We start from the raw sequence: 22,500 nt of genomic DNA on the forward strand, positions 1-22,500 counted from the left end.
CAGGAATTTATGCCGCCCGGAGACTAAGGAGGGAGGGAGAGATAGGGAGGAAGAGAAGGAGAGATAGAGGGAGATATATAGAGGAAGGAGAAACGAAGAGAGAATAGGAAGAGAAGTGGAAAAGGAAAGGGTGTATAGAAGAAAAGATGGAAAAGAAGGAAGGAAAGGAAGGAGAATAGAAAGGAAAGGAATTGAAGATGTATAGAGGGAGGAGAAAGGGAGAGAGAATAGGAAGAGAAGTGGAAAAGGAATGGGTGTATAGAAGAAGATATAGTAAAGAAGGAAGGAAAGAAATTGAAGATGTATAGAGGGAGGGATGGAATGGTATGAAGGAAGATGTATAGGGAAAAATGAGTAAAGGAAAGATAGGAAGGAAAGGAATGAAAGGAGACGTATAGAAGGAAGAAAGGAAGAGAAATAGGGAAGTTAAATTATGGAAAGATGGAGGAAGGAACAGAGAAGAGGGGAGGAAGGAAAGAGAAGAGGAAAGATGGCAAGAATGGAAGGAAGGAAGGAAGTAAAAGAAAAATAGAGAAAGGAGAAGAGGAAGAGAAGGAAGGAAACTACGAAAGAAAAGAAGGAAATGAAAAAAACGTAATAAGAGAGAGAGAGAGAGAGAGAGAGAGAGAGAGAGAGAGAGAGAGAGAGAGAGAGAGAGAGAGAGAGAGAGAGACGTCTTTTATCATCCTTCCGTCGATCCGTTCCGCGCGAGTAGAAAGGAAGGAAGGGACGGAAATGAACGAAGGAAGGGAGAAAGGGAGAGGAAATAATAAGTCAGGGAGAAGGAGAGAGTAACCGTTAAACTTGTGGAAGGGAGAGAACGAGAGTAAGAAAGAACGAAGAAGAAATAAGAGAAAAGAAATAAAGAAAGAAGAAAGAACGAGAGAAAACAGAATGAATGCAAGAAAGAAAGAAGGAAAGAAATAAAGAATGAAAAAGGAAACAAATAAAAGGAAGAACGAAAAAGAGGAATAAGAAAAGGAAACAGAAAGAAAAAGAAAGAACGAAAAAAGAAAATGAAATAAAAGAAAACAAAGAAAAGAATTAAAAAAACGTGATTAAAATATATGAGAAAAGAAAGTAATAGAGAGAGAGAGAGAGAGAGAGAGTACTAATTGTCTCTATATAACCAGGTGAGGCAGGTGTGTAGACAGGTCGGTACACAATGGAACAGGTAACTCGCACACCTGTACACACACACACACACACACACACAACAGGTGGGGAGGAGATGGAACGTTTGGCTATACTTATCTTCCTCCTCCTCCTCCTCTTCTTCTTCTTCTTCTTCTTCTTCTTCTTCTTCTTCTCTTCCCTCCTCTTCTCCATAATAGCATCTTCTCTTTTCCACTATCCAGTTACTCTTTTTTTTTTTCTCTTTCTCGTTTTCTCTCATCAACTTCATCTTCTTTTTCATTCATCTTAAACAGTTATTCTTTTTCTTTCTCCTCCTGGTCTTCCTCCTCCATCATCACTTTTATCTCCTCCTCCTCCTCCTCTTCCTTTCTTCTTCTTTGTTCTACTCAATAACATCATCTTCATCTACAGTTATTTCCTCTCTCTCTTCCTCCTCAACCATCACCACCTCTTCTCTCTTCTCTCATTCTTCTCAATATTGTAATCATCTACATTTAGTTTCTCTCATATTTAGCCTCTCTCCTCTTTATCATCTTTTCTCCTTCCTTCTCCTCTTTCTCTTCTTCCTCCTTCTCTTTTCTTTACTCTTCTCAATACTATAAACATCTCCCAGGTAGCTACTTTTTCTCGTTTTTAGCCTTTCCCTCCATCATCATCTTTTCCTCCTTCTTCTCCTTGTCTTTCTTCTTCCTCACTCTTCCTCTTCTTAATATTACCATCCTCCAGGTATGCTTCTTTTCTTTCTTTCTTCCTTTTTTTAGCTTTTACTCTATTACTCTCCATGCCGCCTCCTTGGATTCTTTTTAGGAGCAGCGAGTAGCGAGCTTTTTTTTATTATTGTTTCCTTTTTTTGTGCCCTTGAGCTGTCTCCTTTGTTGTAAAAAAAAAATATCCATCTCCCTGGTAGTTTTTTTTCTCTATTAGCCTTTCCATCATCTCTTTCAACTCCTCTTCCTTCTCCATGTCTACTTCTTTTTCCTTACTCCTTTCAATAATATAACCATCTCCCAGGTATTTTTTTTAATCTTTTAGCCTTTCCATCATCTCTTTCAACTCCTCCTCCGCCTCGTCCATATCTACGTCTTTGGGTATGTCTGGGCGCGTCGAGTCGTGTCCAAGTACCCAACAAACCCTTCATTACGAGACCCAACACAAGCCGGCGTTAGGGAGGAGGCGTTACCCGGCCCGGCGCGGCGCTACTCGGCTCACTCCCTCACTCTCGCCTCACCTGCCCAAACCCGACCGCGGCGCCGACCAGACTCCGGATCACACCACCGCTCGGAGCCAATCACAACCCGAGTTTAAAGTTAGCGCGGTGTTTCTCGGCCAATAGCGTTCGTAGGTTGCGCAGACGGGTTATGTTAGTGGGGGAGGGAGGGGGGGAGGGGACGGAAGGTGTGTGTGTGTGTGTGTGTGTGTGTGTGTGTGTGTGTGTGTGTGTGTGTGTGTGTGTGTGTGTGTGTGTGTGTGTGTGTAGCCAATGACAGCTCTTGAGGTCACCGGAGAGCCAATCAGAGGACGGGATTTTGGACACACCTCTCGTCTGTCTGTCTCTCTCTATCTCTCGCTTTCTTTCTCTATCTCTCTCCCCCTCCCTCCCTCCTCTTCCTCCACAGGTGTTTTATCTTACCTTTCCTCCGGCCGCAAGAATGACAACTATGCTACTACTACTACTACTACTACTACTTCTATTTCTACTACGGTGTTTCATTTGACAGTACTATTTTGTGTTTTCTTGCCGACTTAAATCGTTGGCAATGTGTGTGTGTGTGTGTGTGTGTGTGTGTGTGTGTGTGTGTGTGTGTGTGTGTGTGTGTGTGTGTTTCCATAAATAAGGTGCATAACACGTAGCCCACCTGTTGATTAAATCCCCGTATCACCTGTCAAAATACCTCCTCCTCCTCCTCCTCCTCCTCCTCCCCAATGTCCTTCCCTGCTCACCTGTGTATCTTCTAATTAAGGTGAGCGTCTTTGAATTTTGTGGATTTCACCTTCGTATGCGTAAAATTCTGGCCTGCTTTCTCCTCCTCGTGTGTGTGTGTGTGTGTGTGTGTGTGTGTGTGTGTGTGTGTGTGTGTGTTGTCCTCTTTCCTCGATTCTTTCTACCTGTATATTTTTTTCTTCTTCCTTCTTTCCTTCCTTTCCTTCATTCTCGTTCACCTGGTTATCTTCCTCCTTTCCTCTCTACCTTTCCCCTTTCCTTCCTCTCTACTTTTCCTTCTTTCCTTCCTTCCTTTTCCCATTCTACGTTTACCAGTATGTTATTTTTTTCTTCTTCCTTTCTTCTTTCCTTCCTTCCTTCCTTTCCTTCATTCTCGTTCACCTGGTTATCTTCCTTCTTTCCTCTCTACTTTTCCTTCTTTCCTTCCTTCCTTTTCCTTTTCTACGTTTACCTGTATGTTATTTCTTCTTCCTTTCTTCTTTCCTTCCTTACTTCCTTTCCTTCATTCTCGTTCACCTGGTTATCTTCCTCCTTTCCTCTCTACCTTTCCTTTTTTCCTTCCTACCTTTTCCCTTTCTGCGTTTACCTGTATAATTACCTCCGTTTTTCCATCTCTTTCCCTTTATCCCTGTCTAACCTATCTTTTACTGTTTCTTTTCCCTCCCTTTATTCTCCCTCTTCTATCCACTTGCATGATTCTCTCCTTCCCTCCTTTCTCTTTCTTTCTCTCCCTTCCTCTCCTTCATTTCCTCCTAATATGTCTTACTTTATCATCGTTTCCCTTCCTTCTTTCCCTTCTTTTAATTCTCTTCCTATTCCCTTCCTCCTTCTCTCTCTTCCTCTCTTCCTCCCTCTCCCTCCCTTTCTCTCCTTCATTTCTTCCTAACATGTCCTTCTTCATCAATGTTTCCCTTCCCTCTTTTCCTTCTTTTTATTCTCTGCCTACTCGCATGATCCTCCCTCTCCCTCCCTCCCTTCCACCCTCCCTCTCTCCCTCTCCCTCCACCTCCTCTTCCACCTGTTCGCCAGCGTTGCATCACTTCCTTCCACGTGGCAGGTAACATCACGAAGTTGGCAACACTGTGCAGCTCGTCCGTGTGTGTGTGTGTGTGTGTGTGTGTGTGTGTGTGTGTGTGTGTGTGTGTGTTCGTTTCCCTCCCTTCGCTTCCATCAAAGTTCTCAATGTGGGTCTTATCTCTCCCTTTTCTCTCCTTACCTCCCTCTCAGTTTTATCTCCCTTATCTCCCTTACTGTCAAACTTCTCCCTCTCCCTCACTTTTCCTCTCCCTACCTCCCTCTCAGTTTTATCTCCCTTATCTCCCTTACTGTCAAACTTCTCCCTCTCTCCCTCACTTTTCCTCACCCTTACTTAGCTTAACCTCCCTTCTCCCTTTCCTCTCTTTCTCCCTTACTCTCAAACTTATCTCCCTTATACTTCCTCTCTTCCTTACTTTACCTCCCTTTTTACTTCTTCCTTCCCTTTCCTTCCTCCCTCATCTCCCTTATTCTTTCACATTTCTCCCTTAATTGGCCCTTCCTTTTTCCTTTTCCCATTACTTTCCTTCAGTTCTTTTCCTCCCTTCCTTTCTCATCTCCCTTACACATTCAAACGTCTCCCTCTCTCCCTTATTGAACCTAACCTCCCTTCCTTCCTTTCCTCCCTCTCTCTCCCTTACTGAACCTGACCCCCCTCTCTCTCTCCCTTACTGAACCTAACCTCCCTTCCTTCCTTTCCTCCTCCTCCCTCCTCCTTCCCTCCCTTCGATCCTCCCTTGCAAGCACACACGTTTGGGCTATTTCAGGAAGGCGGGTCGCGGGAAAAGTTACGAGGTCGCGGGTCATTACTCGTCTTGGGCTACTTTTTAACCCTCCCCTTCGGCCGTGTTCCCCTCCCCTTCCCTTCCTTCACCATTGTATCTTCTTTTGGTATGCTGGTGACCTTGTGTTGTTGTTATTGTTGTTGTTTAGTTGATGTTGCTAGTGTTTGTTTTAGGTTTGTTGGTGATGGTAGTGTTTGTTGTTGTTGCTGTTTTTTATTGTTTTTCCTCGTCATTGGTGTTGCTGAGAGAGAGAGAGAGAGAGAGAGAGAGAGAGAGAGAGAGAGAGAGAGAGAGAGAGAGAGAGAGTTCATGTTTTTTCTCTCTCTGTATATATATTTGAAAACGTTGGAAAATTTTGATGACAGAAAAATATCAAAGCGACGTGAATGAAAAAGATCAGAACGAGGTGAAGAGAGAGAAAACGGGAAGAGGACGAAGAGAAGAAAGTGGGACGAACAAAACATGAAGCAACAAAAAGAAAGGAAAGAAGGAAAAGAAAAATGTTGACCGCCTGACCCGCCGCGCCCCGCCCCGCCCCGTCCCCCGTCGCAGATATTAGTGACATGAAGAAAAATATCAAAACGGGAAGAGGAAAGAAAAGAAAGTAACGCGAGTAAAAACATGTAGGAAAAAAGGAAAAGAAAGAAAAAGGTGATTGTCTGGCCCGTCGCAAATATTAGTGACGAAGAGAAAACGGAGAGAGGACGTGGAGTAGAAAGTGACGAGCAAAACATTAAGCAAAATAAGAAAAAAAGGTGACCGTCTGACCCTCGCTTGCCGCCCCGCCCCGCCGCAGATATTAGTGACGTGAAGAGAAAGATCAAAACTTAGTGAAGAGAAAACGGGGAGAGGACGTGAAAAAGAAAGTGCCGAGCAAAACATTAAGCAAAATATGAATAAAAAAATGACCGTCTGACCCTCGCTTGCCGCCCCGCCCCGCTGCAAATATTAGTGACGAAGAGAAAGATCAAGACTTAGTGAAGAGAAAACGGGGAGAGGACGTGGAAAAGAAAGTGACGGGCAAAAAATGAGACAAAATAAGATAAAGATAAGTGACCGTTTGACCCTCGCTTGCCGCCCCGCCCCGCCGCAGATATTAGTGACGTGAAGAGAAAGATCAAAACTTAGTGAAGAGGAAACGGGAAGAGAGGACGTGGAAAAGAAAGTGACAAGCAAAAAATGAAGCGACTCGTGAACTGTCTACAAAAAAAGGATGACCGTCAGACCCGCGTCCTCAGGTAAACACGCCCGCTCGTCACCCGCTCCGCCCGTCACCGCCCCTGCAGGAACTCAATACGGGCGTCAGGTAGCGGGCGCCCCAAACACGGCCACGCGGCCCTCCTGGCAGCGTGCCGCCCCGCCAGGGAGGCACCGGGCGGGCACTTTCAGGCAGGGGTGGGCGGGGCAGGGAAAGGGCACCCGTCAGACGCCCCACCACGCCCAGCATCTCTCCCTCCCCCTTCCACCCTGCCACCCCCTTCCACCCTACTTCCCACTTCCTCTCTGCCTTCCCCCTCCACCCTCTTGCCTCCCCTTCCACCCTACCTCTTCTTCCTCTCTGCCTCCTCCTCCACTCTCTTGCCTCCCCCTTCCACCCTACCACCCCCTCCACCCTGCCTTACCCTCCCTCCCCACCTTGAGAAACTTCATTACACAATCTCCGTCACGCCCATGCACTCAAAGTCGTAAATGAAAGGGAGGGCAGGGGCGTGTGGGGTGCCTGCTGGTGCTGACGAAGGGAGGAGAGGCAGCCTGACCACCTCCTCCGCTGCCTCCAGGCCTCCGCGGCACCGTTGACAGCCCATGACGCCCACATTGCAGCCAACACCCATACTGACCTCGCGCACGAAAACGGCCGCGAGTCCCGCCGTGAATCACTCAAACCAAACTTGTGAGCGGCCGCAAAGCTTTCACTGTGATTGTTTCCTCGGCACTGCAGGCGGCCCTTGCATAACAGTGCCTCGCCTCGCCTGCGGGACACCCATAACCAAGCCCCGCCCCGCCCCGCCCCAGGAGGTGGCGGGGCTGGGCTGTGGCGTGAGGAAATCGCACTGACCTTAAGTCGCAGCCACAGTGGTTGATGGTGCCCAGGTTGGTGTTCCAGAGGCCGTATTTCTCCTTCATGAACTCGATGAAGTAAGGGCAGTGCAGGTCGTGTTGGCGGCAGCAGTGGTCCACCCGCACCAGGCCGCCCAGCTCCCCGTAGGTGTGGGCGTCGTAGTGGGCGCCGCACCACTTCGTGAACGGCATCCGGAAGTTGAGGAGTGACCGCCTCGACCTGCCGTGACATGCTCTTACTCACCTGGCCCCGCGTGCTGCTCCTGATGCTGATGGTTATGCTGCTGCTGATGTTGCCTCACACACCTTCGCCTCACCTCGCAAACCACAGCCACCGATAAAGACCAGAGCCTTCAACACCTCCAAGACGATGCACTGTACAAAAAGCCGAAGAATGGAACACCGAAGCGACCTTTCAACGCTCTCACAGACAACGCAAAGGAACGAAGAACCAGGAACGCCCAGGAAAATTACAGACTCTTTTAATCCTGACAACACCGAATTAACCATGACAAGAACGGCCCTTCGACACCGAGGAACCAATACCTGAAGAATCGAACCCCAGACCACGCCAAGCGGCCCTCAAGTGTTTCTCATCCGCAGAAGAAACGACACGAGGTTGAAATCACGAAGACCAACCGTTTCAAACCACCCTAAGAAGAAGAGAGTGGGATCGGACCCTTCTTCAGCCCTCTCGGACCCACTCACTGACCCCCCGACCCACCAGCCAGCGTCCCACTCACCTCTCGTCGCAGATGCAGTGGGAGACGGTGGTGGGGTGTCTGTTGAAGGTTCCGTACTTCGAAGCCATGCCGCCGATGTTGAGGGGACACTTGTCATGTTGGCGGCAGCATTTGTCGGCGCCCACGTGTCCGTCGAGGTCGCCGTAGGAGGATGCGAGGTCGTCGTTCCCACACCACTTGGTCCCCGGCAGGATGAAGAACTCCTTGAGGATCCACCGCCTCCTCCTGCGTCAACACCATCGTCACCACCACCATCATCACCACCATCACCACCACCGAGTTTTGTGACCTGATCTACCTTGTGTTGTGTTGTCTTTGGGTTTTGCGTCTGCGTTTTGTTATGTTTTTTGTGTTGTTTGGAAGTTTGTGTGTCAGTTCGTGTCCTATACCTGTCGTTACCTACACCTGCATCCTTCCACACACCTGTCCACACCTGTCTCACTTTCACTTTCACCTCGTCATCGTCACATCTCTATTCCGTCTCTTTGTTTTCCGTTTCAACTTCCTTCTCTTCCTCTTCCTCTTCCTCCTCCTCCTCCTCCTCCTCCTCCTCCTCCTCCTCTGCATCACCATCCTCCTTCTCCTCCTCCGTCACTGTCTAACGTTAGGGTTCAGTCCGTCACAAACAAACAAACAAACAAACATTCATCTACCCTCATCTAAGTCTACAAAATAATGAATGTCTGGGAAACCTCTAAACACAAGGAAATTCACCGATAAAAAAAAAATACTCGACCGAATGAAAGTTGAAAAAAATAATCTAAATTGAATGTCTAATAGTTATAGGTCTTACTTAATTTTGTTTTTAGTCTTGAAGTGAAAAAAATAACTCGACAAAATTGAAGTTAAAAAAAGAAACTATATAGAATGTCAAGTCGCTATGGGTCATCCTTTTTATATACTTAAATCATCTGAAGTTAATTAGTGAGTTAATGACCTAAGACTTCGATAAACAAACTGAACGGTGGGACAGAAGGGAGAAAGGGACATGGGAGACTAAACTAATACTATACATTGCACATAAAAAAGTAGACAAAATATGATAAACTGGAAATCAACACTATATATAAAAAAAGTCTTCCAAATATGTCAAGGCCGGTCTGGCGTAGGCTCCCCGGGTCCATTTCTCCCCTCTGCTCTGCCACACAGCCCCAGCACCTATCTCTTCCTCTCATATGTAAGCTGTAGGTAACATATGAGAGGAGAAAATAGGTGTTGGGGCTGTGTGGCAGAGCAGAGGGGAGAAATAGACCCGCGGGAGCCAACATCAAAACGGACTCGACAATTTGGTTTCACTATAATACTTAATGATGGTAAATGATAATAATAAATACTGATAAATAATAATAATAATAATAATAATAATAATAATAATAGCAATGCAAAAAAGCTCATACTAGACTCGTACTATTACTAAAGAGCCTCATGCAGAAATTAATAAACAAAAGCTCATCTATGGCGTTCTAATAATCAATAATAATAAACAAGCACAAAACAAATATAAACAAATAAAAAACATAAGTTAAAACAATAAAAAAAAGTCCAGTCAATCACTTCAGGCACAAGACAAATTAAATAAACAAAAAAATAAAAAATCAAGTCAAATCATAATCAATAATCAATCAGTCAAGGTGGAAATCAATCAGTCAATCAGCCGTTCAAGGTAACTCAGGTGCGTGGATGCAAGCTCAGGTAACTATAATAGGCATGCGATATTGGTCTTTAAATCAAGGTAGTAGTAGTAGTAGTAATAGTAATAGTAGTTGTTGTAGTAGTAGTAGTAGTAGTAGTAGTAGTGGTAGTAGTAGTAGTAGTAGTAGTAGTAGTAGTGGTAGTAGTAGTAGTGGTAGTAGTAGTAGTAGAGAAGGAGGAAGAGAAGGAGAAGAATTAAAAGTAGTAGTTTCAGATGGAGCAGAAAGAAAAGAGAAGAAGGAGGAGGAATAACAGAAAGAAGGAGAAGAGTAAAAAGAAGAAAGAAGGAAAGAAGGAAAGACTGAACAAGCATAATGTGAAGAGCAGGAGGAGGAGGAGGAAGAAGAACAAGAAGAACAAGAAGAAGGAGGAGGAGGAAGGACAAGAAGAATAAGAACGAGAACAAGGAGGAGGAGGAGGAAGAACAAGAACAAGAAGTGAAGTTGGAGGAGGAAGAACAAAAACAAGAACGAGAACAAGAAGAAGGAGGAGGAGGAAGAACAAGAAGAACAAGAACGAGAACAAGGAGGAGGAGGAGGAAGGACAAGAAGAACAAGAACAAGCAGAAGGAGGAAGAAGAGGAAGAACAAGAAGAACAAGGAGGAGGAGGAAGAGCAAGAAGAAGAAGAAGAAGAAAGAGGAAGAAGAAGAAGAAGAGGGACTGTCTAACTAGCGTGCACAGTCCTTAAAAAAAAAAAAGAAAGACAAACCCCCCAAAAAAGAAAACCAACAAAACTCAATCAAAACAAAACAATCTAAAACCGAAACTCAAACCAACCTAACACAACCGCGAAAGGGAGAGTAAATAAACTTAACCACAATAAAAAGGGCGAAAGGAAAGGGAGAGTTAGTACGTCGGGTATAGCTTGGAGGGCGGAACTTGGCACCACGCTCGGCACCGCTTGGCACTCCCCTTAGCATGACCCCGAGCAAGGCCGCGAAGGGAGAGGGAAGGGGGGGGACGGATGGGAGTTCTCTTGGCACCGTTTCTAGTCTATTATTATTATTATCATTATTGTTGTTGTTATTTTATTCTTAGTGTTAGTTTTTTTTGTTTTTTGTTCTATTGTTGTTGTTATTGTTGTTTGTTGTTGTTTTTGACCTTCTGTTATTATCATAATTATTGTTGTTTTTATTGTTATTATTATTATCTTATTCTCTGCGTTAGGCGTCTTTTAATACTCTCTTATTTTTTATTTTTTTATTCATATTCTTTTTCTTCGTCTTTTTCTTCTTGTTATTTTTATCTTTATTATTATCTTGTTCTTTTTTTTATTCGTATTTTTCTTCGTCTTCTTTTTCGTCTTTTTCTTCTTATTATTATTTTTATCTTTATTATTATTATCTTATTCACGTTCTTAGGCGTTCTTTAATATTTCCTTGTTCTTTATTTTTCTATTCCTATTCTCCTTCGCCTTTTTCCTCTTATTCTTTTCGCCTTCTTCTTCTGTATCTTATTCCCACTGTTCGCCTTCCTGTTATTACGCTGTTTATCCAAGTCGCAAGTCATGTATTATCCTGTTTACGCGCTTAACCTCAACTCTGTCTTTCTTTTTTTATATTCTTATTTTCCTTCACCTCTTTCCTCTGCTTATTCTTTTCCTCCTTCATCTTTATCTTATTCCCACTGTTGTCGTTGTTCTTTCCGCCCTTGTCTTTACGCCTACCTGTTATTACGCTGTTTATCCAAGTCGCAAGTCACGTATTATCCTGTTTACGCGCTTAACCTCAACTCTGTCTTTCTTTTTTTATATTCCTATTCTCCTTCGCCTTTTTCCTCTTATTCTTTTCGCCTTCTTCTTCTGTATCTTATTCCCACTGTTGTCGTTGTTCTTTCCGCCCTTGTCTTTACGCCTACCTGTTATTACGCTGTTTATCCAAGTCCCAAGTCACGTATTATCCTGTTTACGCGCTTAACCTCATCTCTTTGTCATTCTTTTTTTCTATTTTTATTCTCCTTCACCTTTTCCCTCTTATTATTCTTTTCCTCCTTCTTTATCTTGTTCCCACTGTTGTCGTTGTTCTTTCCGCCTACCTGTTATTACGCTGTTTACCCAAGTCGCAAGTCACGTTATTATCCTGTTTACGCGCTTAACCTCACCTCTTTGCCTTTCTTTTTTTCTATTTTTATTCTCCTTCACCTTTTCCCTCTTATTATTCTTTTCCTCCTTCTTCTTTATCTTGTTCGCACTGTTGTCGTTGTTCTTTCCGCCCTTGTATTTACGCCTTCCTGTTATTACGCTGTTTACCCAAGTCGCAAGTCACGTTATTATCCTGTTTACGCGCTTAACGGCTCCATCATCACCGTTGTTGCCGTCACTTCCTTTCGTTGGGGCACCACTGTAGCGTCCGTGTTCGCTGTGTGTCTCTCTACCCTCGGCATCGTCATATATACACATCTGGACTCGTCTGTATACATCAAAGTCCTGGTTTATGCTTTCTCAATGTCCTTCTGTAGTCTTTTGGTGTCTACAATAACCAATATGTAAAGTCGTTTTTATTTATTTATTTTTATTCTTATTTTTGGGGATGCCTATAGCGCCGGTAGGCTGTCTTGAGGGGCCTCTTGGGCGACCCCGACCCGTTAGTGGCGCAGGCGAATTTAATTTATAGTTGCTGCCGGGATGTATGGTTAGGTCACTACTGTCTCCAATGGTGTAGCTTATGGCTTCACTATGGTACAGATTTCGCTTTTTCCTACGAGAACGCATCCCGTAATGTAACCCCACAGTGCCAGGAATCGAACCCGGGTCTTCTGAGTATAGGTTAGGGCAGCAAAACAACTGGGTTCCGGGTACGATCTCCAGTACTGTGATGTTACAGAACGGGATTTTTTCGCCTCTGTGTTATTGCATTTTCTTGGGACACGTTTCATTAGTTCCAACGGGACATCAATTAGCTTCCTGGTATGTAGACGGGACTCCAGTACACCGGTGCCAGATTATCGTACTCAGAGCATAGTATTTACCGATTTCTGACGCCCAAGTATTGCCAAGAAACGAGGTATTAACTATTTTAACGATAAATATAAATTAATCTTGTTATTGAGGACCAGGAGACAGATTTGGGGTCGGAAGTCGGTGAATATAAGAGGCTGAGTACGACAATCTGGCAACGTTGAGTCCAGTATTTGGGGTCGGAAGTCGGTAAATATAAGAGGCTGAGTACGACAATCTGGCACGTTGCTCCAGTATTTGGGGTCGGAAGTCGGTAAATGTTAGAGGCTGAGTACGACAATCTGGCAACGTTGAGTCCAGTATTTGGGGTCGGAGGTCGGTAAATATAAGAGGCTGAGTACGACAATCTGGCAACGTTGAGTCCAGTATTTGGGGTCGGGGATCTGTGAATATTAGAGGCTGAGTACGACAATCTGGCAACGTTGAGTCCAGTATTTGGGGTCGGGGGTCGGTAAATATAAGAGGCTGAGTACGACAATCTGGCAACGTTGAGTCCAGTATTTGGGGTCGGGGGTCGGTGAATATAAGAGGCTGAGTACGACAATCTGGCAACGTTGAGTCCAGTATTTGGGGTCGGGGGTCGGTAAATATAAGAGGCTGAGTACGACAATCTGGCAACGTTGAGTCCAGTATTTGGGGTCGGGGGTCGGTGAATATAAGAGGCTGAGTACGACAATCTGACAACGTTGAGTCCAGTATTTGGGGTCGGAGGTCGGTAAATATAAGAGGCTGAGTACGACAATCTGGCAACGTTGAGTCCAGTATTTGGGGTCGGAAGTCGGTAAATATAAGAGGCTGAGTACGACAATCTGGCAACGTTGAGTCCAGTATTTGGGGTCGGGGGTCGGTAAATATAAGAGGCTGAGTACGACAATCTGGCAACGTTGAGTCCAGTATTTGGGGTCGGGGGTCGGTGAATATAAGAGGCTGAGTACGACAATCTGACAACGTTGAGTCCAGTATTTGGGGTCGGGGGTCGGTAAATATAAGAGGCTGAGTACGACAATCTGGCAACGTTGCTCCAGTATTTGGGGTCGGGGGTCGGTAAATATAAGAGGCTGAGTACGACAATCTGGCAACGTTGAGTCCAGTATTTGGGGTCGGGGGTCGGTAAATATAAGAGGCTGAGTACGACAATCTGGCAACGTTGAGTCCAGTATTTGGGGTCGGAGGTCGGTAAATGTTAGAGGCTGAGTACGACAATCTGGCAACGTTGCTCCAGTATTTGGGGTCGGGGGTCGGTAAATAGAAGAGGCTGAGTGCGACAATCTGGCAACGTTGAGTCCAGTATTTGGGGTCGGGTGAATAGAAGAGACTGAGTACGACAATCTGGCAACGTTGCTCCAGTACCACCACCACCACCGCCACTACGTATCTGCACCCTCACCACCACCCTCACCACCACCATCATGATCACCGTTCGCAACACCACACCAGCACCACCGCAGCACAACACTACACCACTAAAACCACCAGCAGCACAACACTACACCAGCATCACCACTAAAACCACCTCTATCACCACAGGAGCGAGAAACGAGAGCGAGGCGAGAGAGGGAGTGTGATAGAACCAGCAGCATCATAATCATCATCAGCAGCAGCAGGAGACAGGAAGAGGGGGAGCGAGGCAGGGCTGACGTGACCACATGCAGCCCTACCTTGCACCTCCTCGCGTCCAGTGCCATAGAGTGCCAGCTTGACCCTTGGCACTCATAACATACATACATACATAATATACAGAATCATCACAGTTTAGTTTTGGGGTTTTATAATACAGGCAAATTGTATGATGTCATGAACCTTATTGTCTTAAAAAATGCAGCAGGCTTCATTTTGTTTATTTTGGTTGTCATACGGTGCTGGTTTTTTTGTGTGTTCATTCGTCAATCTCATTTTTTAAAGCTCATATCGTGCATGGAATCTGATTGGGTTGCTTATAATTATTAGGCACGTATTCTCAAACGCTTTCGGAGTTCACAACAAGTATTTCTAAATGTCACAAAAGGAGAATAATCGAGTTCTCATGAGTGGTTTTTCACATTCATGGTGCATGGTGTCAATTCATCACCAGGCTCATAAAGTTACCCATTGAAATGCTAACAATCTCCACGAAACCCTTCCCAAATATGCGTGTGTGACCTCCGAAACGTTTGAGAATCTGGACCTTATTATTCTTTTTCTTAATCATCAACCTCATGTCTTAAGCTCGTATCATGCACGTGTCTGATCGGTTCCTTAGTGTTCTGATGCGCAAGACTCAACAGGGGATGATATACAGGGTGGCAGGGGAGGAGCAGGCAGCCTCTGTACTTACCTAGAGAGTGAGGACTTGGCTGGGCTGCTGACGGCGGTGCTGCTGGAGGGGCTGTCGGTTTTGCTGTCTTCCTGGTGGTGGTGGTGGCGGTTAGTGCGTCGGTCAAGTCGCCGCTGGGCCCTCACCGCCTTCTTAACCTCACGCTTGTGGTCTCGACACTGTGAGGAGGAAAGAAGTGAGAAGAGATTGTATTAGTGTTGGTAAAAGGATATTGAGAAAGGAAAACAGAGAACAGAAGTGTGTGAAGCAGGGTTTGGATAAAGAAAGACAGAAAAGAGATTGTATTGAGTGTTGGTAAAAGGATATTGATAAAGGAAAAGAGAACAAAAGTATTAGTGTAGTAAGGTATGGAGAAAGGAAGGCAGAGAAGAGATTGTATTGAGTGTTTGTAAATGAAACTGCGGAAGGAGAGCAATGAGATATGAAGACAGATAAGATATTGAATTGAGTGTTTGTAAAGGAAAGTGTGCGGTAGAAGAGCAATGAGAAAGGAAAGCATAGGAGATTGTATCAGTGTTCGTAAATTAAACAGTGCGTGGGAGAGGAGTGTTGAGAAAGGAAACAAAGGAAGGCTGAGAAGAGATTGAATTGAGTGTTGGTAAAGGAAACTGTGCACGGTAGAAGAGCAATGAGAAAGGAAAACAGATAAGATATTGTATTAGTGTTTGTAAATAAAATAGAAATGAAATAGAAGGGAATTAAGAAAGAAAAACAGAGAACAGATTATATTAGTGTCTGTAAATGAAACTGCGCGGTAGGAGAGTAATGAAGAAGGAAGACATAAGATATTGTATTAGTGTTTGTAAATGAAACTACGGACGGTAGATAGAAGGGAATTAAGAAAGAACAACAGAGAACAGATTATATTAGTGTCTGTAAATGAAACTGCGCGGTAGGAGAGTAATGAAGAAGGAAGACATAAGATATTGTATTAGTGTTGGTAAAGAACAACAGAGAACAGATTATATTAGTGTCTGTAAATGAAACTGCGTGGTAGGAGAGTAATGAAGAAGTAAAACAGATAAGATACTGTATTAGTGTTTGTAAATGAAACTGCGGACGATAGATATAAGGAAATTAAGAAAGAAAAACAGGGAACAGATTATATTAGTGTCTGTAAATGAAACTGCGCGGTAGGAGAGTAATGAGAAAGGAAAACAGATAAGATACTGTATTAGTGTTTGTAAATGAAACTACGGACGGTAGATAGAAGGGAATTAAGAAGGAAAAACAGAACAGATTATATTAGTGTCTGTCAGTGAAACGGCGCCATAGAAGGGCAGCAGTAATGTGACAGTGGGAGATAACACAAGACTAACAATACAGGTGATAGCTCAGGTGTACGGAGGTATTGCTATATATTTACCTGGACGCGGAGTTTCCTGAAGTGAAGGACGGGACGGAGGTACTGGGGCAGCTGGTCCTCCTCATCAAGGTGGACGAAGGTGACGTTGTTGAGGGAGCCTGACCACGAGCCTGAAGGACGTAGAAGGAAGGGGAAGGAAGGTTATGAGCATGTCTGTTGTTGAGCTTTCCTACGCATGTTACTCTTAAGAACCTCAGAATTGACAACTTATTCGACTTTTTTGTGGGTCCTAAACTCAAGAAGCGGCGCCCTTCGAACCTGACAAGGGACATAAGAACATAGGGAAACTGCAAGAGGCCGAGTGAAGAAGATACTCAAAAAGTGGCTCCAGTATATTATTTGAAGAAACACAAATGGTAGACATGATCGCTTCTGTGCTTCTTGAAACTCACGAAATGGAACAAGTGGGAGACATTAACCGCCTCTTTGCTTCTAGAAACTCGCGAAATGGCTCCCCGAATCTGAATCTTCCCTATGCCTAAAGAAACTCGAATCTGAATCTTCCCTATGCCTAAAGAAACTCGAATCTGAATCTTCCCTATGTCTAAAGAAACTCGAATCTGAATCTTCCCTTTGTCTAAAGAAACTCGAATCTGAATCTTCCCTATGTCTAAAGAAACACTAATGAACCTTCTAAACCCACGAGTCTAAGCTAAACGCCAAATCCACAATTTTTGACAACTGTAATGCAATCTTACGGAACACCAAGAAGAGGAAAACAGAGGACAGAGAACTTAATGGAAGACAAGAGAACCCCTATTTCCATCACTTCCAGACCAGCACTCACCATTCACGGACGAAGAAGAAGAACAAGAAAAAAAAAAACAAGAAAAAAGAAATAGATGAACAAGAACAAGGAGCCCCCCTTAATTCGTCTCCAAGGCAACACTCACCATCCACGGACAAAGAAGAAGAACAAGAAAAGAAATAGAAGAACAAGAACAAGAAGCCCCCCATAATTCGTCTCCAAGGCAACACTCACCCGCCGCGGACGTTCTCGCCACCGCCGCGTCCTCCACAAACTTCTCGAGGAACTCCGCCACCTCGCCGTCATCCGCAGATACCCGGCAGTCCCTGAGCGAGAGGCCGTCCACGCTGAGGTCCTCCGCCGCCTCGCCCACGTACACCAGCGTCAGGAGGCGGTGGCGGTGGTGGATCTGACGTAGCACCAACCCGCTGACGAAGGGAGGAGAAAGAAAGGTGATGAATATTGAATTGAAGGAGACTGACGAAGGGAGAAGAAAAGATGTTAAGTATTGAAATGAAGGAGACTGACGAAGGGAGGAGAAAAGTTGTTAAGTATTGAATCGAAGGAGACTGACGAAGGGAGGAGAAGAAAAGGTGTTAAGTATTGAATTGAAGGAGACTGACGAAGGGATTGACGAGAGATGTTATATATAGGGGGAAAAAAGTACGATATTCTCTTCTATAAAGTAAAATATGGAAAGAAAAAAAGAAAAGAAAGGAGACTGACGAAGGGATTGACGAAAGATGTTATATATAGGGGGAAAAAAGTACGATATTCTCTTCTATAAAGTAAAATATGGAAAGAAAAAAAAGAAAAGAAAGAAAAGATAGAAAGATGTGATTTTATTCCTCAGTAGTAGTAGTAATAGTAGTTGCAATTGCTGTAGAGTAGTAGTAGTGATGGTAATAGTAGTGGAAGCAATAGTAGTTGAGAGGAAGAAAAAAATGGTTATCCTATTTTAAAAGAAGAAAAATTATTTAAGATATATAAAAAAAAACAGCTATAAGAAAAAAATAATAATATGATAAGTAGAAAAATAACAATAAAATAACCCGAACCAAATCACGTGACAAAGCTAAACTAAACTAAAAAATAATAATAGATAAATAAAGTAAATAAGAAAGTAAATAAATAAATAATAATGAAAAATAAATAAAAGAAATACAATAGGAAACCCCGAACCTAAACACGTGACAAAGATACACAAAACAAAACAAAAACAAAAAAAACATGTGAGCTCTCTGGACAGGTGAGCGAAGGTGCGGTCAAGAGGTAAACAGAGGAAGGCATTTAACACTCAGGTGAACTCCAGCACGTGACCAGGTGTTGAGGTCACGAGGGCCGGCACGAGACTAGGTAAAGGGGGGAGGGTTGCTGGTGACCTTGCCGAGGGGTATGGGAAGGGGAGGGAAGGGAAGGGGAAGGGAGATAGGGGTATATTTTTGTGACCCTGCCAAAGAGAAAGAGAGGGGAAGAGGAATTGGATGAAGAGAAAGGAAAGAAGAAGGGGAAGGAAGAGGAGATGAGGGGAGAATAGAAGAGAAGGGAAGAAGAAGCGGATGAGGGGAAAGGAGGAAAAAGAGAGGAAAGGAAGGGAGAAGGCAAGAGAAAGGAAGTGAGGGAAAAGAAAGGAAGAGGAAGAGAAGGGAAGAGAAAGGGAGTGAGGGAAAAGAAAGAAAGAGGAAGAGAAGGGAAGAGAAAGGGAGTGAGGTGAAAGAAAGGAAGAAGAGAAGGGAAGAGAAAGGAAGTGAGGGAAAAGAAAGGAAGAGGAAGAGAAGGGAAGAGAAAGGGAGTGAGGGGAAAGAAAGGAAGAAGAGAAGGGAAGAGAAAGGAAGTGAGTGAAAAGAAGGAGAAAATAGGAGAAAGAAAGAGGAAGGAAGTGAGGAGAGAAAGGAAGGAGGAAGAGGAGGAGGATAGTGACGAAGAGAAGAAAACTAGGAAAAAAAAATAATTGACAGAAAGATAGAAAAAAAATACATAGAAGAAGAATCGTGTGTGTGTGTGTGTGTGTGTGTGTGTGTGTGTGTGTGTGTGTGTGTGTGTGTGAACCTTATTTATTGTTTTATACTAGGAATTGTGTTTATTTTTTACTTCATTTTCTATTATGCGACAGATTTTGATGACGTGTGGCGAGAGAGAGAGAGAGAGAGAGAGAGATTTATCAAGGTCGTAAGAGATCTGATCATGGAATTTGGTATCAGGTGACCTCCTCCTCCTCCTCCTCTTCTTCTCCTCCTCCCCCTCCCCTCTTCCTCCTCCTCCTCTTCTTCTCCTCCTCCCCCTCCCCTCTTCCTCCTCCTCAAAAAAGTATACTCTCCCTCATAGTAAACCACACTCACGCTACTTCTTCTTCTTCTTCCTCCTCCTCCTCCTCCTCCTCCTCCTCCTCCTCCTCCAAGATCGCCTTCCTCAGTAAGTCACAGTCACACATGTTTCTCCTCTTCCTCCTCCTCCTCCTTCTCCTCTTACAAGCATTCCTACAGTCTTCCACTTCCTCCTCCTCCTCCTCCTCCTTTTCCTTCTCTTTCCCCTCTTTCTCTTCCTCCTCTTCTTTCTTTCCTTAACCTTTCTTTCCCTCCTCCTCCTCCTCTTACAAGCATTTCTACACTCTTCCTCCTCCTCCTCCTCCTTTTCCTTCTCTTTCCCTTCTTTCTCTTCCTCCTCCTCCTCTTCTCTCTTTCCTTAACCTTTCTGTCCCTTTTTCGTCTCCTCCTCCTCCTCCTCCTATTTCAAGCATTCATACAGTCTTCCACTTCCTGCTCCTTCTCCACCTCCTCCTCCTCCTCCTCCTTTTACATCAAGAAAGGGAAGGACACGAGAAGGATATTTAGAAGATGGAGAAATAGGAAATAGAAAACGAGAACAGAGAATGAGAGAACAAAATTAGATAACTAGATAACAGAAGAGAATAGAACAGAATAACAGATAACAGAATGGATAACCAGAGAAAAGACAGGGTAACGAAAGGGAATAGAGTAGATAACAGAAAACGGAAACAGAATTAGAGAACAGTGCATATAAACAGAGTGTAAGATAATGAGCGTATTAGTCTCTCTCTCTCTCTCTCTCTCTCTCTCTCTCTCTCTCTCTCTCTCTCTCTCTCTCTCTCTCTCTCTCAATGAAGCTATACAGAGAGCCTTTGAAGGGGGGGGGGGGGGGTAAATGCTCGTCTGTCCATTGACCGTGAAGTGTACTGTGTGTGTGTGTGTGTGTGTGTGTGTGTGTGTGTGTGTGTGTGTGTGTGTGTGTGTGTGTGTGTGTGTGTGTGGATGGGTGGGTGTGAGTGTCTGGGTGGTTGAGTGACCGTCTGGTGTCTGTCTGTCTGTTTGTCTGTCTCTGTATTTCTCTCTCTCTCTCTCTCTCTCTCTCTCTCTCTCTCTCTCTAACCTTTTATCCGCTTCTTGACTTTATTCTGTTCCCCTTTTTCTTTTCTTTTTTCTTCCTTTCATCACTAATTTCATCACCACAGCGACCCACTTCACCACCACCATCACCACCTCACCACCACCACCACCATCACCATCATCACCACCACCACCACTGTCATCATCACCACCACCACCACCACCATCACCACCACTACCACCATCATCATCACCATCACCACCACCACATTCATCATACCCACATTTAAATACCAACATAGAAAAAAAATATATATAATGCGGAAACGAGATATATTAAAAAAAAAAAAAAACATTAATATATGTAAAGGAGAAGTACTTTTGAGGTTAGGTTACTTTCACATATTCTCTCTCTCTCTCTCTCTCTCTCTCTCTCTCTCTCTCTCTCTCTCTCTCTCTCTCTAACTTCCTCTTTTATTTACCTTTTCTTCCTCTTTTCACCCAAATACTTTCCTCTTTTTTCTTCCTTTTCATTATTTTCTTCCCCTTCTTTTCCTCACCTCATCTCAAACACCTCTCTTAATTAACCCACAAACACACCTGTCACACTAATTACCCACACACCTGTCACCCTCTCATACCTGTCACCTCTTCACTCTTACCTGTAGCTCGCATCTCAAACTCTCCCTTAATTAAAACGCCATTACACCTGTCACTAACTTATCACGCACACCTCTGCCTTACCTGTCCCCTGTATCACACCTTTCCCTTTCACCTGTCCCCTCGTTATCTCGTTTCCTCTGCACCTCTTCTTATCACACCTTTCCTCTACACCTGTCACTTTCCATTTTCTTTACACCTGTTTAATCTCAACTTTACACCTGTCCCCTTCTATCACACCTTTCCTCTACCTGTCATCCTCTTTTTCCATTTTCTTTACACCTGTTTAATCTCCCATTGTCTGTCACCTGTCCCCCTCTTTCACACCTGTCCTCTATACCTGTCCCCTTCTATCACACCTTTTGCAACTGTCCCATTGTCTGTCACCTGTCCTTTACACCTGTCTCTTCTATTACCTGTTCTTATATCTGTCCTCTTTTCCCTCACCTGAAGTTCCCTAACCTAACCACACCTGTCCCTTACCTGTCTCCTCAATCATCTATGCCTGTCCACCGCAACCATACCTTGCCCTTACAATTGTCATCTTCAACCTTACCTTCAGCTCTAATTACATCTCACCTTTCCTTACCTGTCCTCACTATCCCATCCTTCTCTCTCTCTTTCCCTCCCACTCCTCCCTTCCCTCATTCATCTTTCCTCCCCCTCCTCCACTCTCCTCTTACCTTGAGCTCCCCTGGTCACGCCGCACGGATGTTTGCTTGGCCGAGACGCCGTTGTAGTGTATCCGAACTTCATGCTGCCCGTCGTTGAGGTCGTCCTGCGCGATGAAGTTGGGCAAGGTCTCCGTCAGCGTCTCCTGTATCTCCCCCGCCGCCGCCTTCACCAGTAGTATAAGCAGGAGGGGCAGCAGGCACATTAGCAGACTCATGATTGTTGTTGCTTTTGGATTCATGGTTCTTGGTGGGTGTGAGTTTTGAGTTGATGAATCTTGGTTTTCTTTCCTTTTCTTCTCTGTCTTTTTTCCTTATTGCTTCTTTGTTCTGTCTTCTTTTCCTTTCTCCTTATTTCCCCTTTATTCTCTTCTTTCTTTTCTTTCTTCTTCCTTCTTATTGCTTGTTTACTTTTTCTTCTTTTTCTTTCTTTCTTATCAGTTCTCTATTCTTTCTTCCTTTGCTTCTTCTTCCTTCTTGTATGTTATTTATATGTCTTGTCTTTCTTCTCTTCTCTCCTTCCTTCTTTATCACTTTTGTATTCTTTCTTCCTTTGCTTCTTCGTTCCTGTATGTTACTTGTACGTCTCGCGTTTCACAGGTTCAAAGTGTGTGTGTGTGTGTATGTGCGTATGGTGAGAACACATACACTACACGTCTTCTTCAAGTTGATATACACAATTTGGTTTGAGGTATACACGTTTTGGGGGGATGTGTGCACTGATTGGAGGAGGTGCACACGGACTAGATAGGTAGGGTGTGTGCGCGTGGGGGAAGGTGTGAGATAAGGTGAGGTAAGGTCAGGGTAAGCTTGTGAAGGTGTGTGTGTGTGTGTGTGTGTCAGGGTGGGATGGTCTGTTGGTAAGGTAAGGTTAGGGCAGGAGAGATGTGCAAAAGGGTATGTGTATTAGGGTGAGACTGGCCAATAGGTGTGTGAAAGGTGTGATGTGCTAGGGTGATGTGGAGACGTAAGATGTGTTGCAGAGGGAGAAGGAAGATGAGGTGTGCAAAGATATGTATAGAATGACAGTGAATAGGTGTTTAGTAGT

General features: G+C 44.3%; 1 protein-coding gene and 1 long non-coding RNA gene across 3 annotated transcripts in view; both read right to left on the minus strand.

The window, feature by feature from the left end:
• Window positions 1-22,500, minus strand: part of LOC126999413 (uncharacterized) — a 40,153-nt gene that overhangs the window by 17,521 nt on the left and 132 nt on the right. Inside the window, exons 1-5 of one of the 2 annotated variants that reach the window (XM_050861998.1) lie at window positions 21,465-22,500; window positions 17,012-17,205; window positions 16,030-16,139; window positions 14,664-14,821; window positions 6,956-7,177 (exon numbers count right to left, since the gene is read on the minus strand). The exon at window positions 21,465-22,500 is cut by the window's right edge and continues 132 nt beyond it. In XM_050861998.1, the coding sequence (XP_050717955.1) occupies window positions 6,956-7,177; window positions 14,664-14,821; window positions 16,030-16,139; window positions 17,012-17,205; window positions 21,465-21,694 (914 nt within the window). In that variant the 5' untranslated portion in view covers window positions 21,695-22,500. Of the gene's footprint in view, window positions 1-6,955; window positions 7,178-7,700; window positions 7,926-14,663; window positions 14,822-16,029; window positions 16,140-17,011; window positions 17,206-21,464 lie in introns of both variants that reach the window. The other variant, XM_050861997.1, reaches the window with a different exon arrangement.
• On the minus strand, window positions 2,906-6,948 carry LOC126999415 (uncharacterized). The gene is made up of 2 exons (XR_007753325.1): window positions 3,596-6,948; window positions 2,906-3,460 (listed from the first exon to the last, which is right to left on the minus strand). It is a non-coding gene; the product is annotated as an uncharacterized LOC126999415 (long non-coding RNA).

This window comes from Eriocheir sinensis, chromosome 16 (genome assembly GCF_024679095.1).
Source record: "Eriocheir sinensis breed Jianghai 21 chromosome 16, ASM2467909v1, whole genome shotgun sequence".
Lineage (NCBI taxonomy): Eukaryota > Metazoa > Arthropoda > Malacostraca > Decapoda > Varunidae > Eriocheir > Eriocheir sinensis.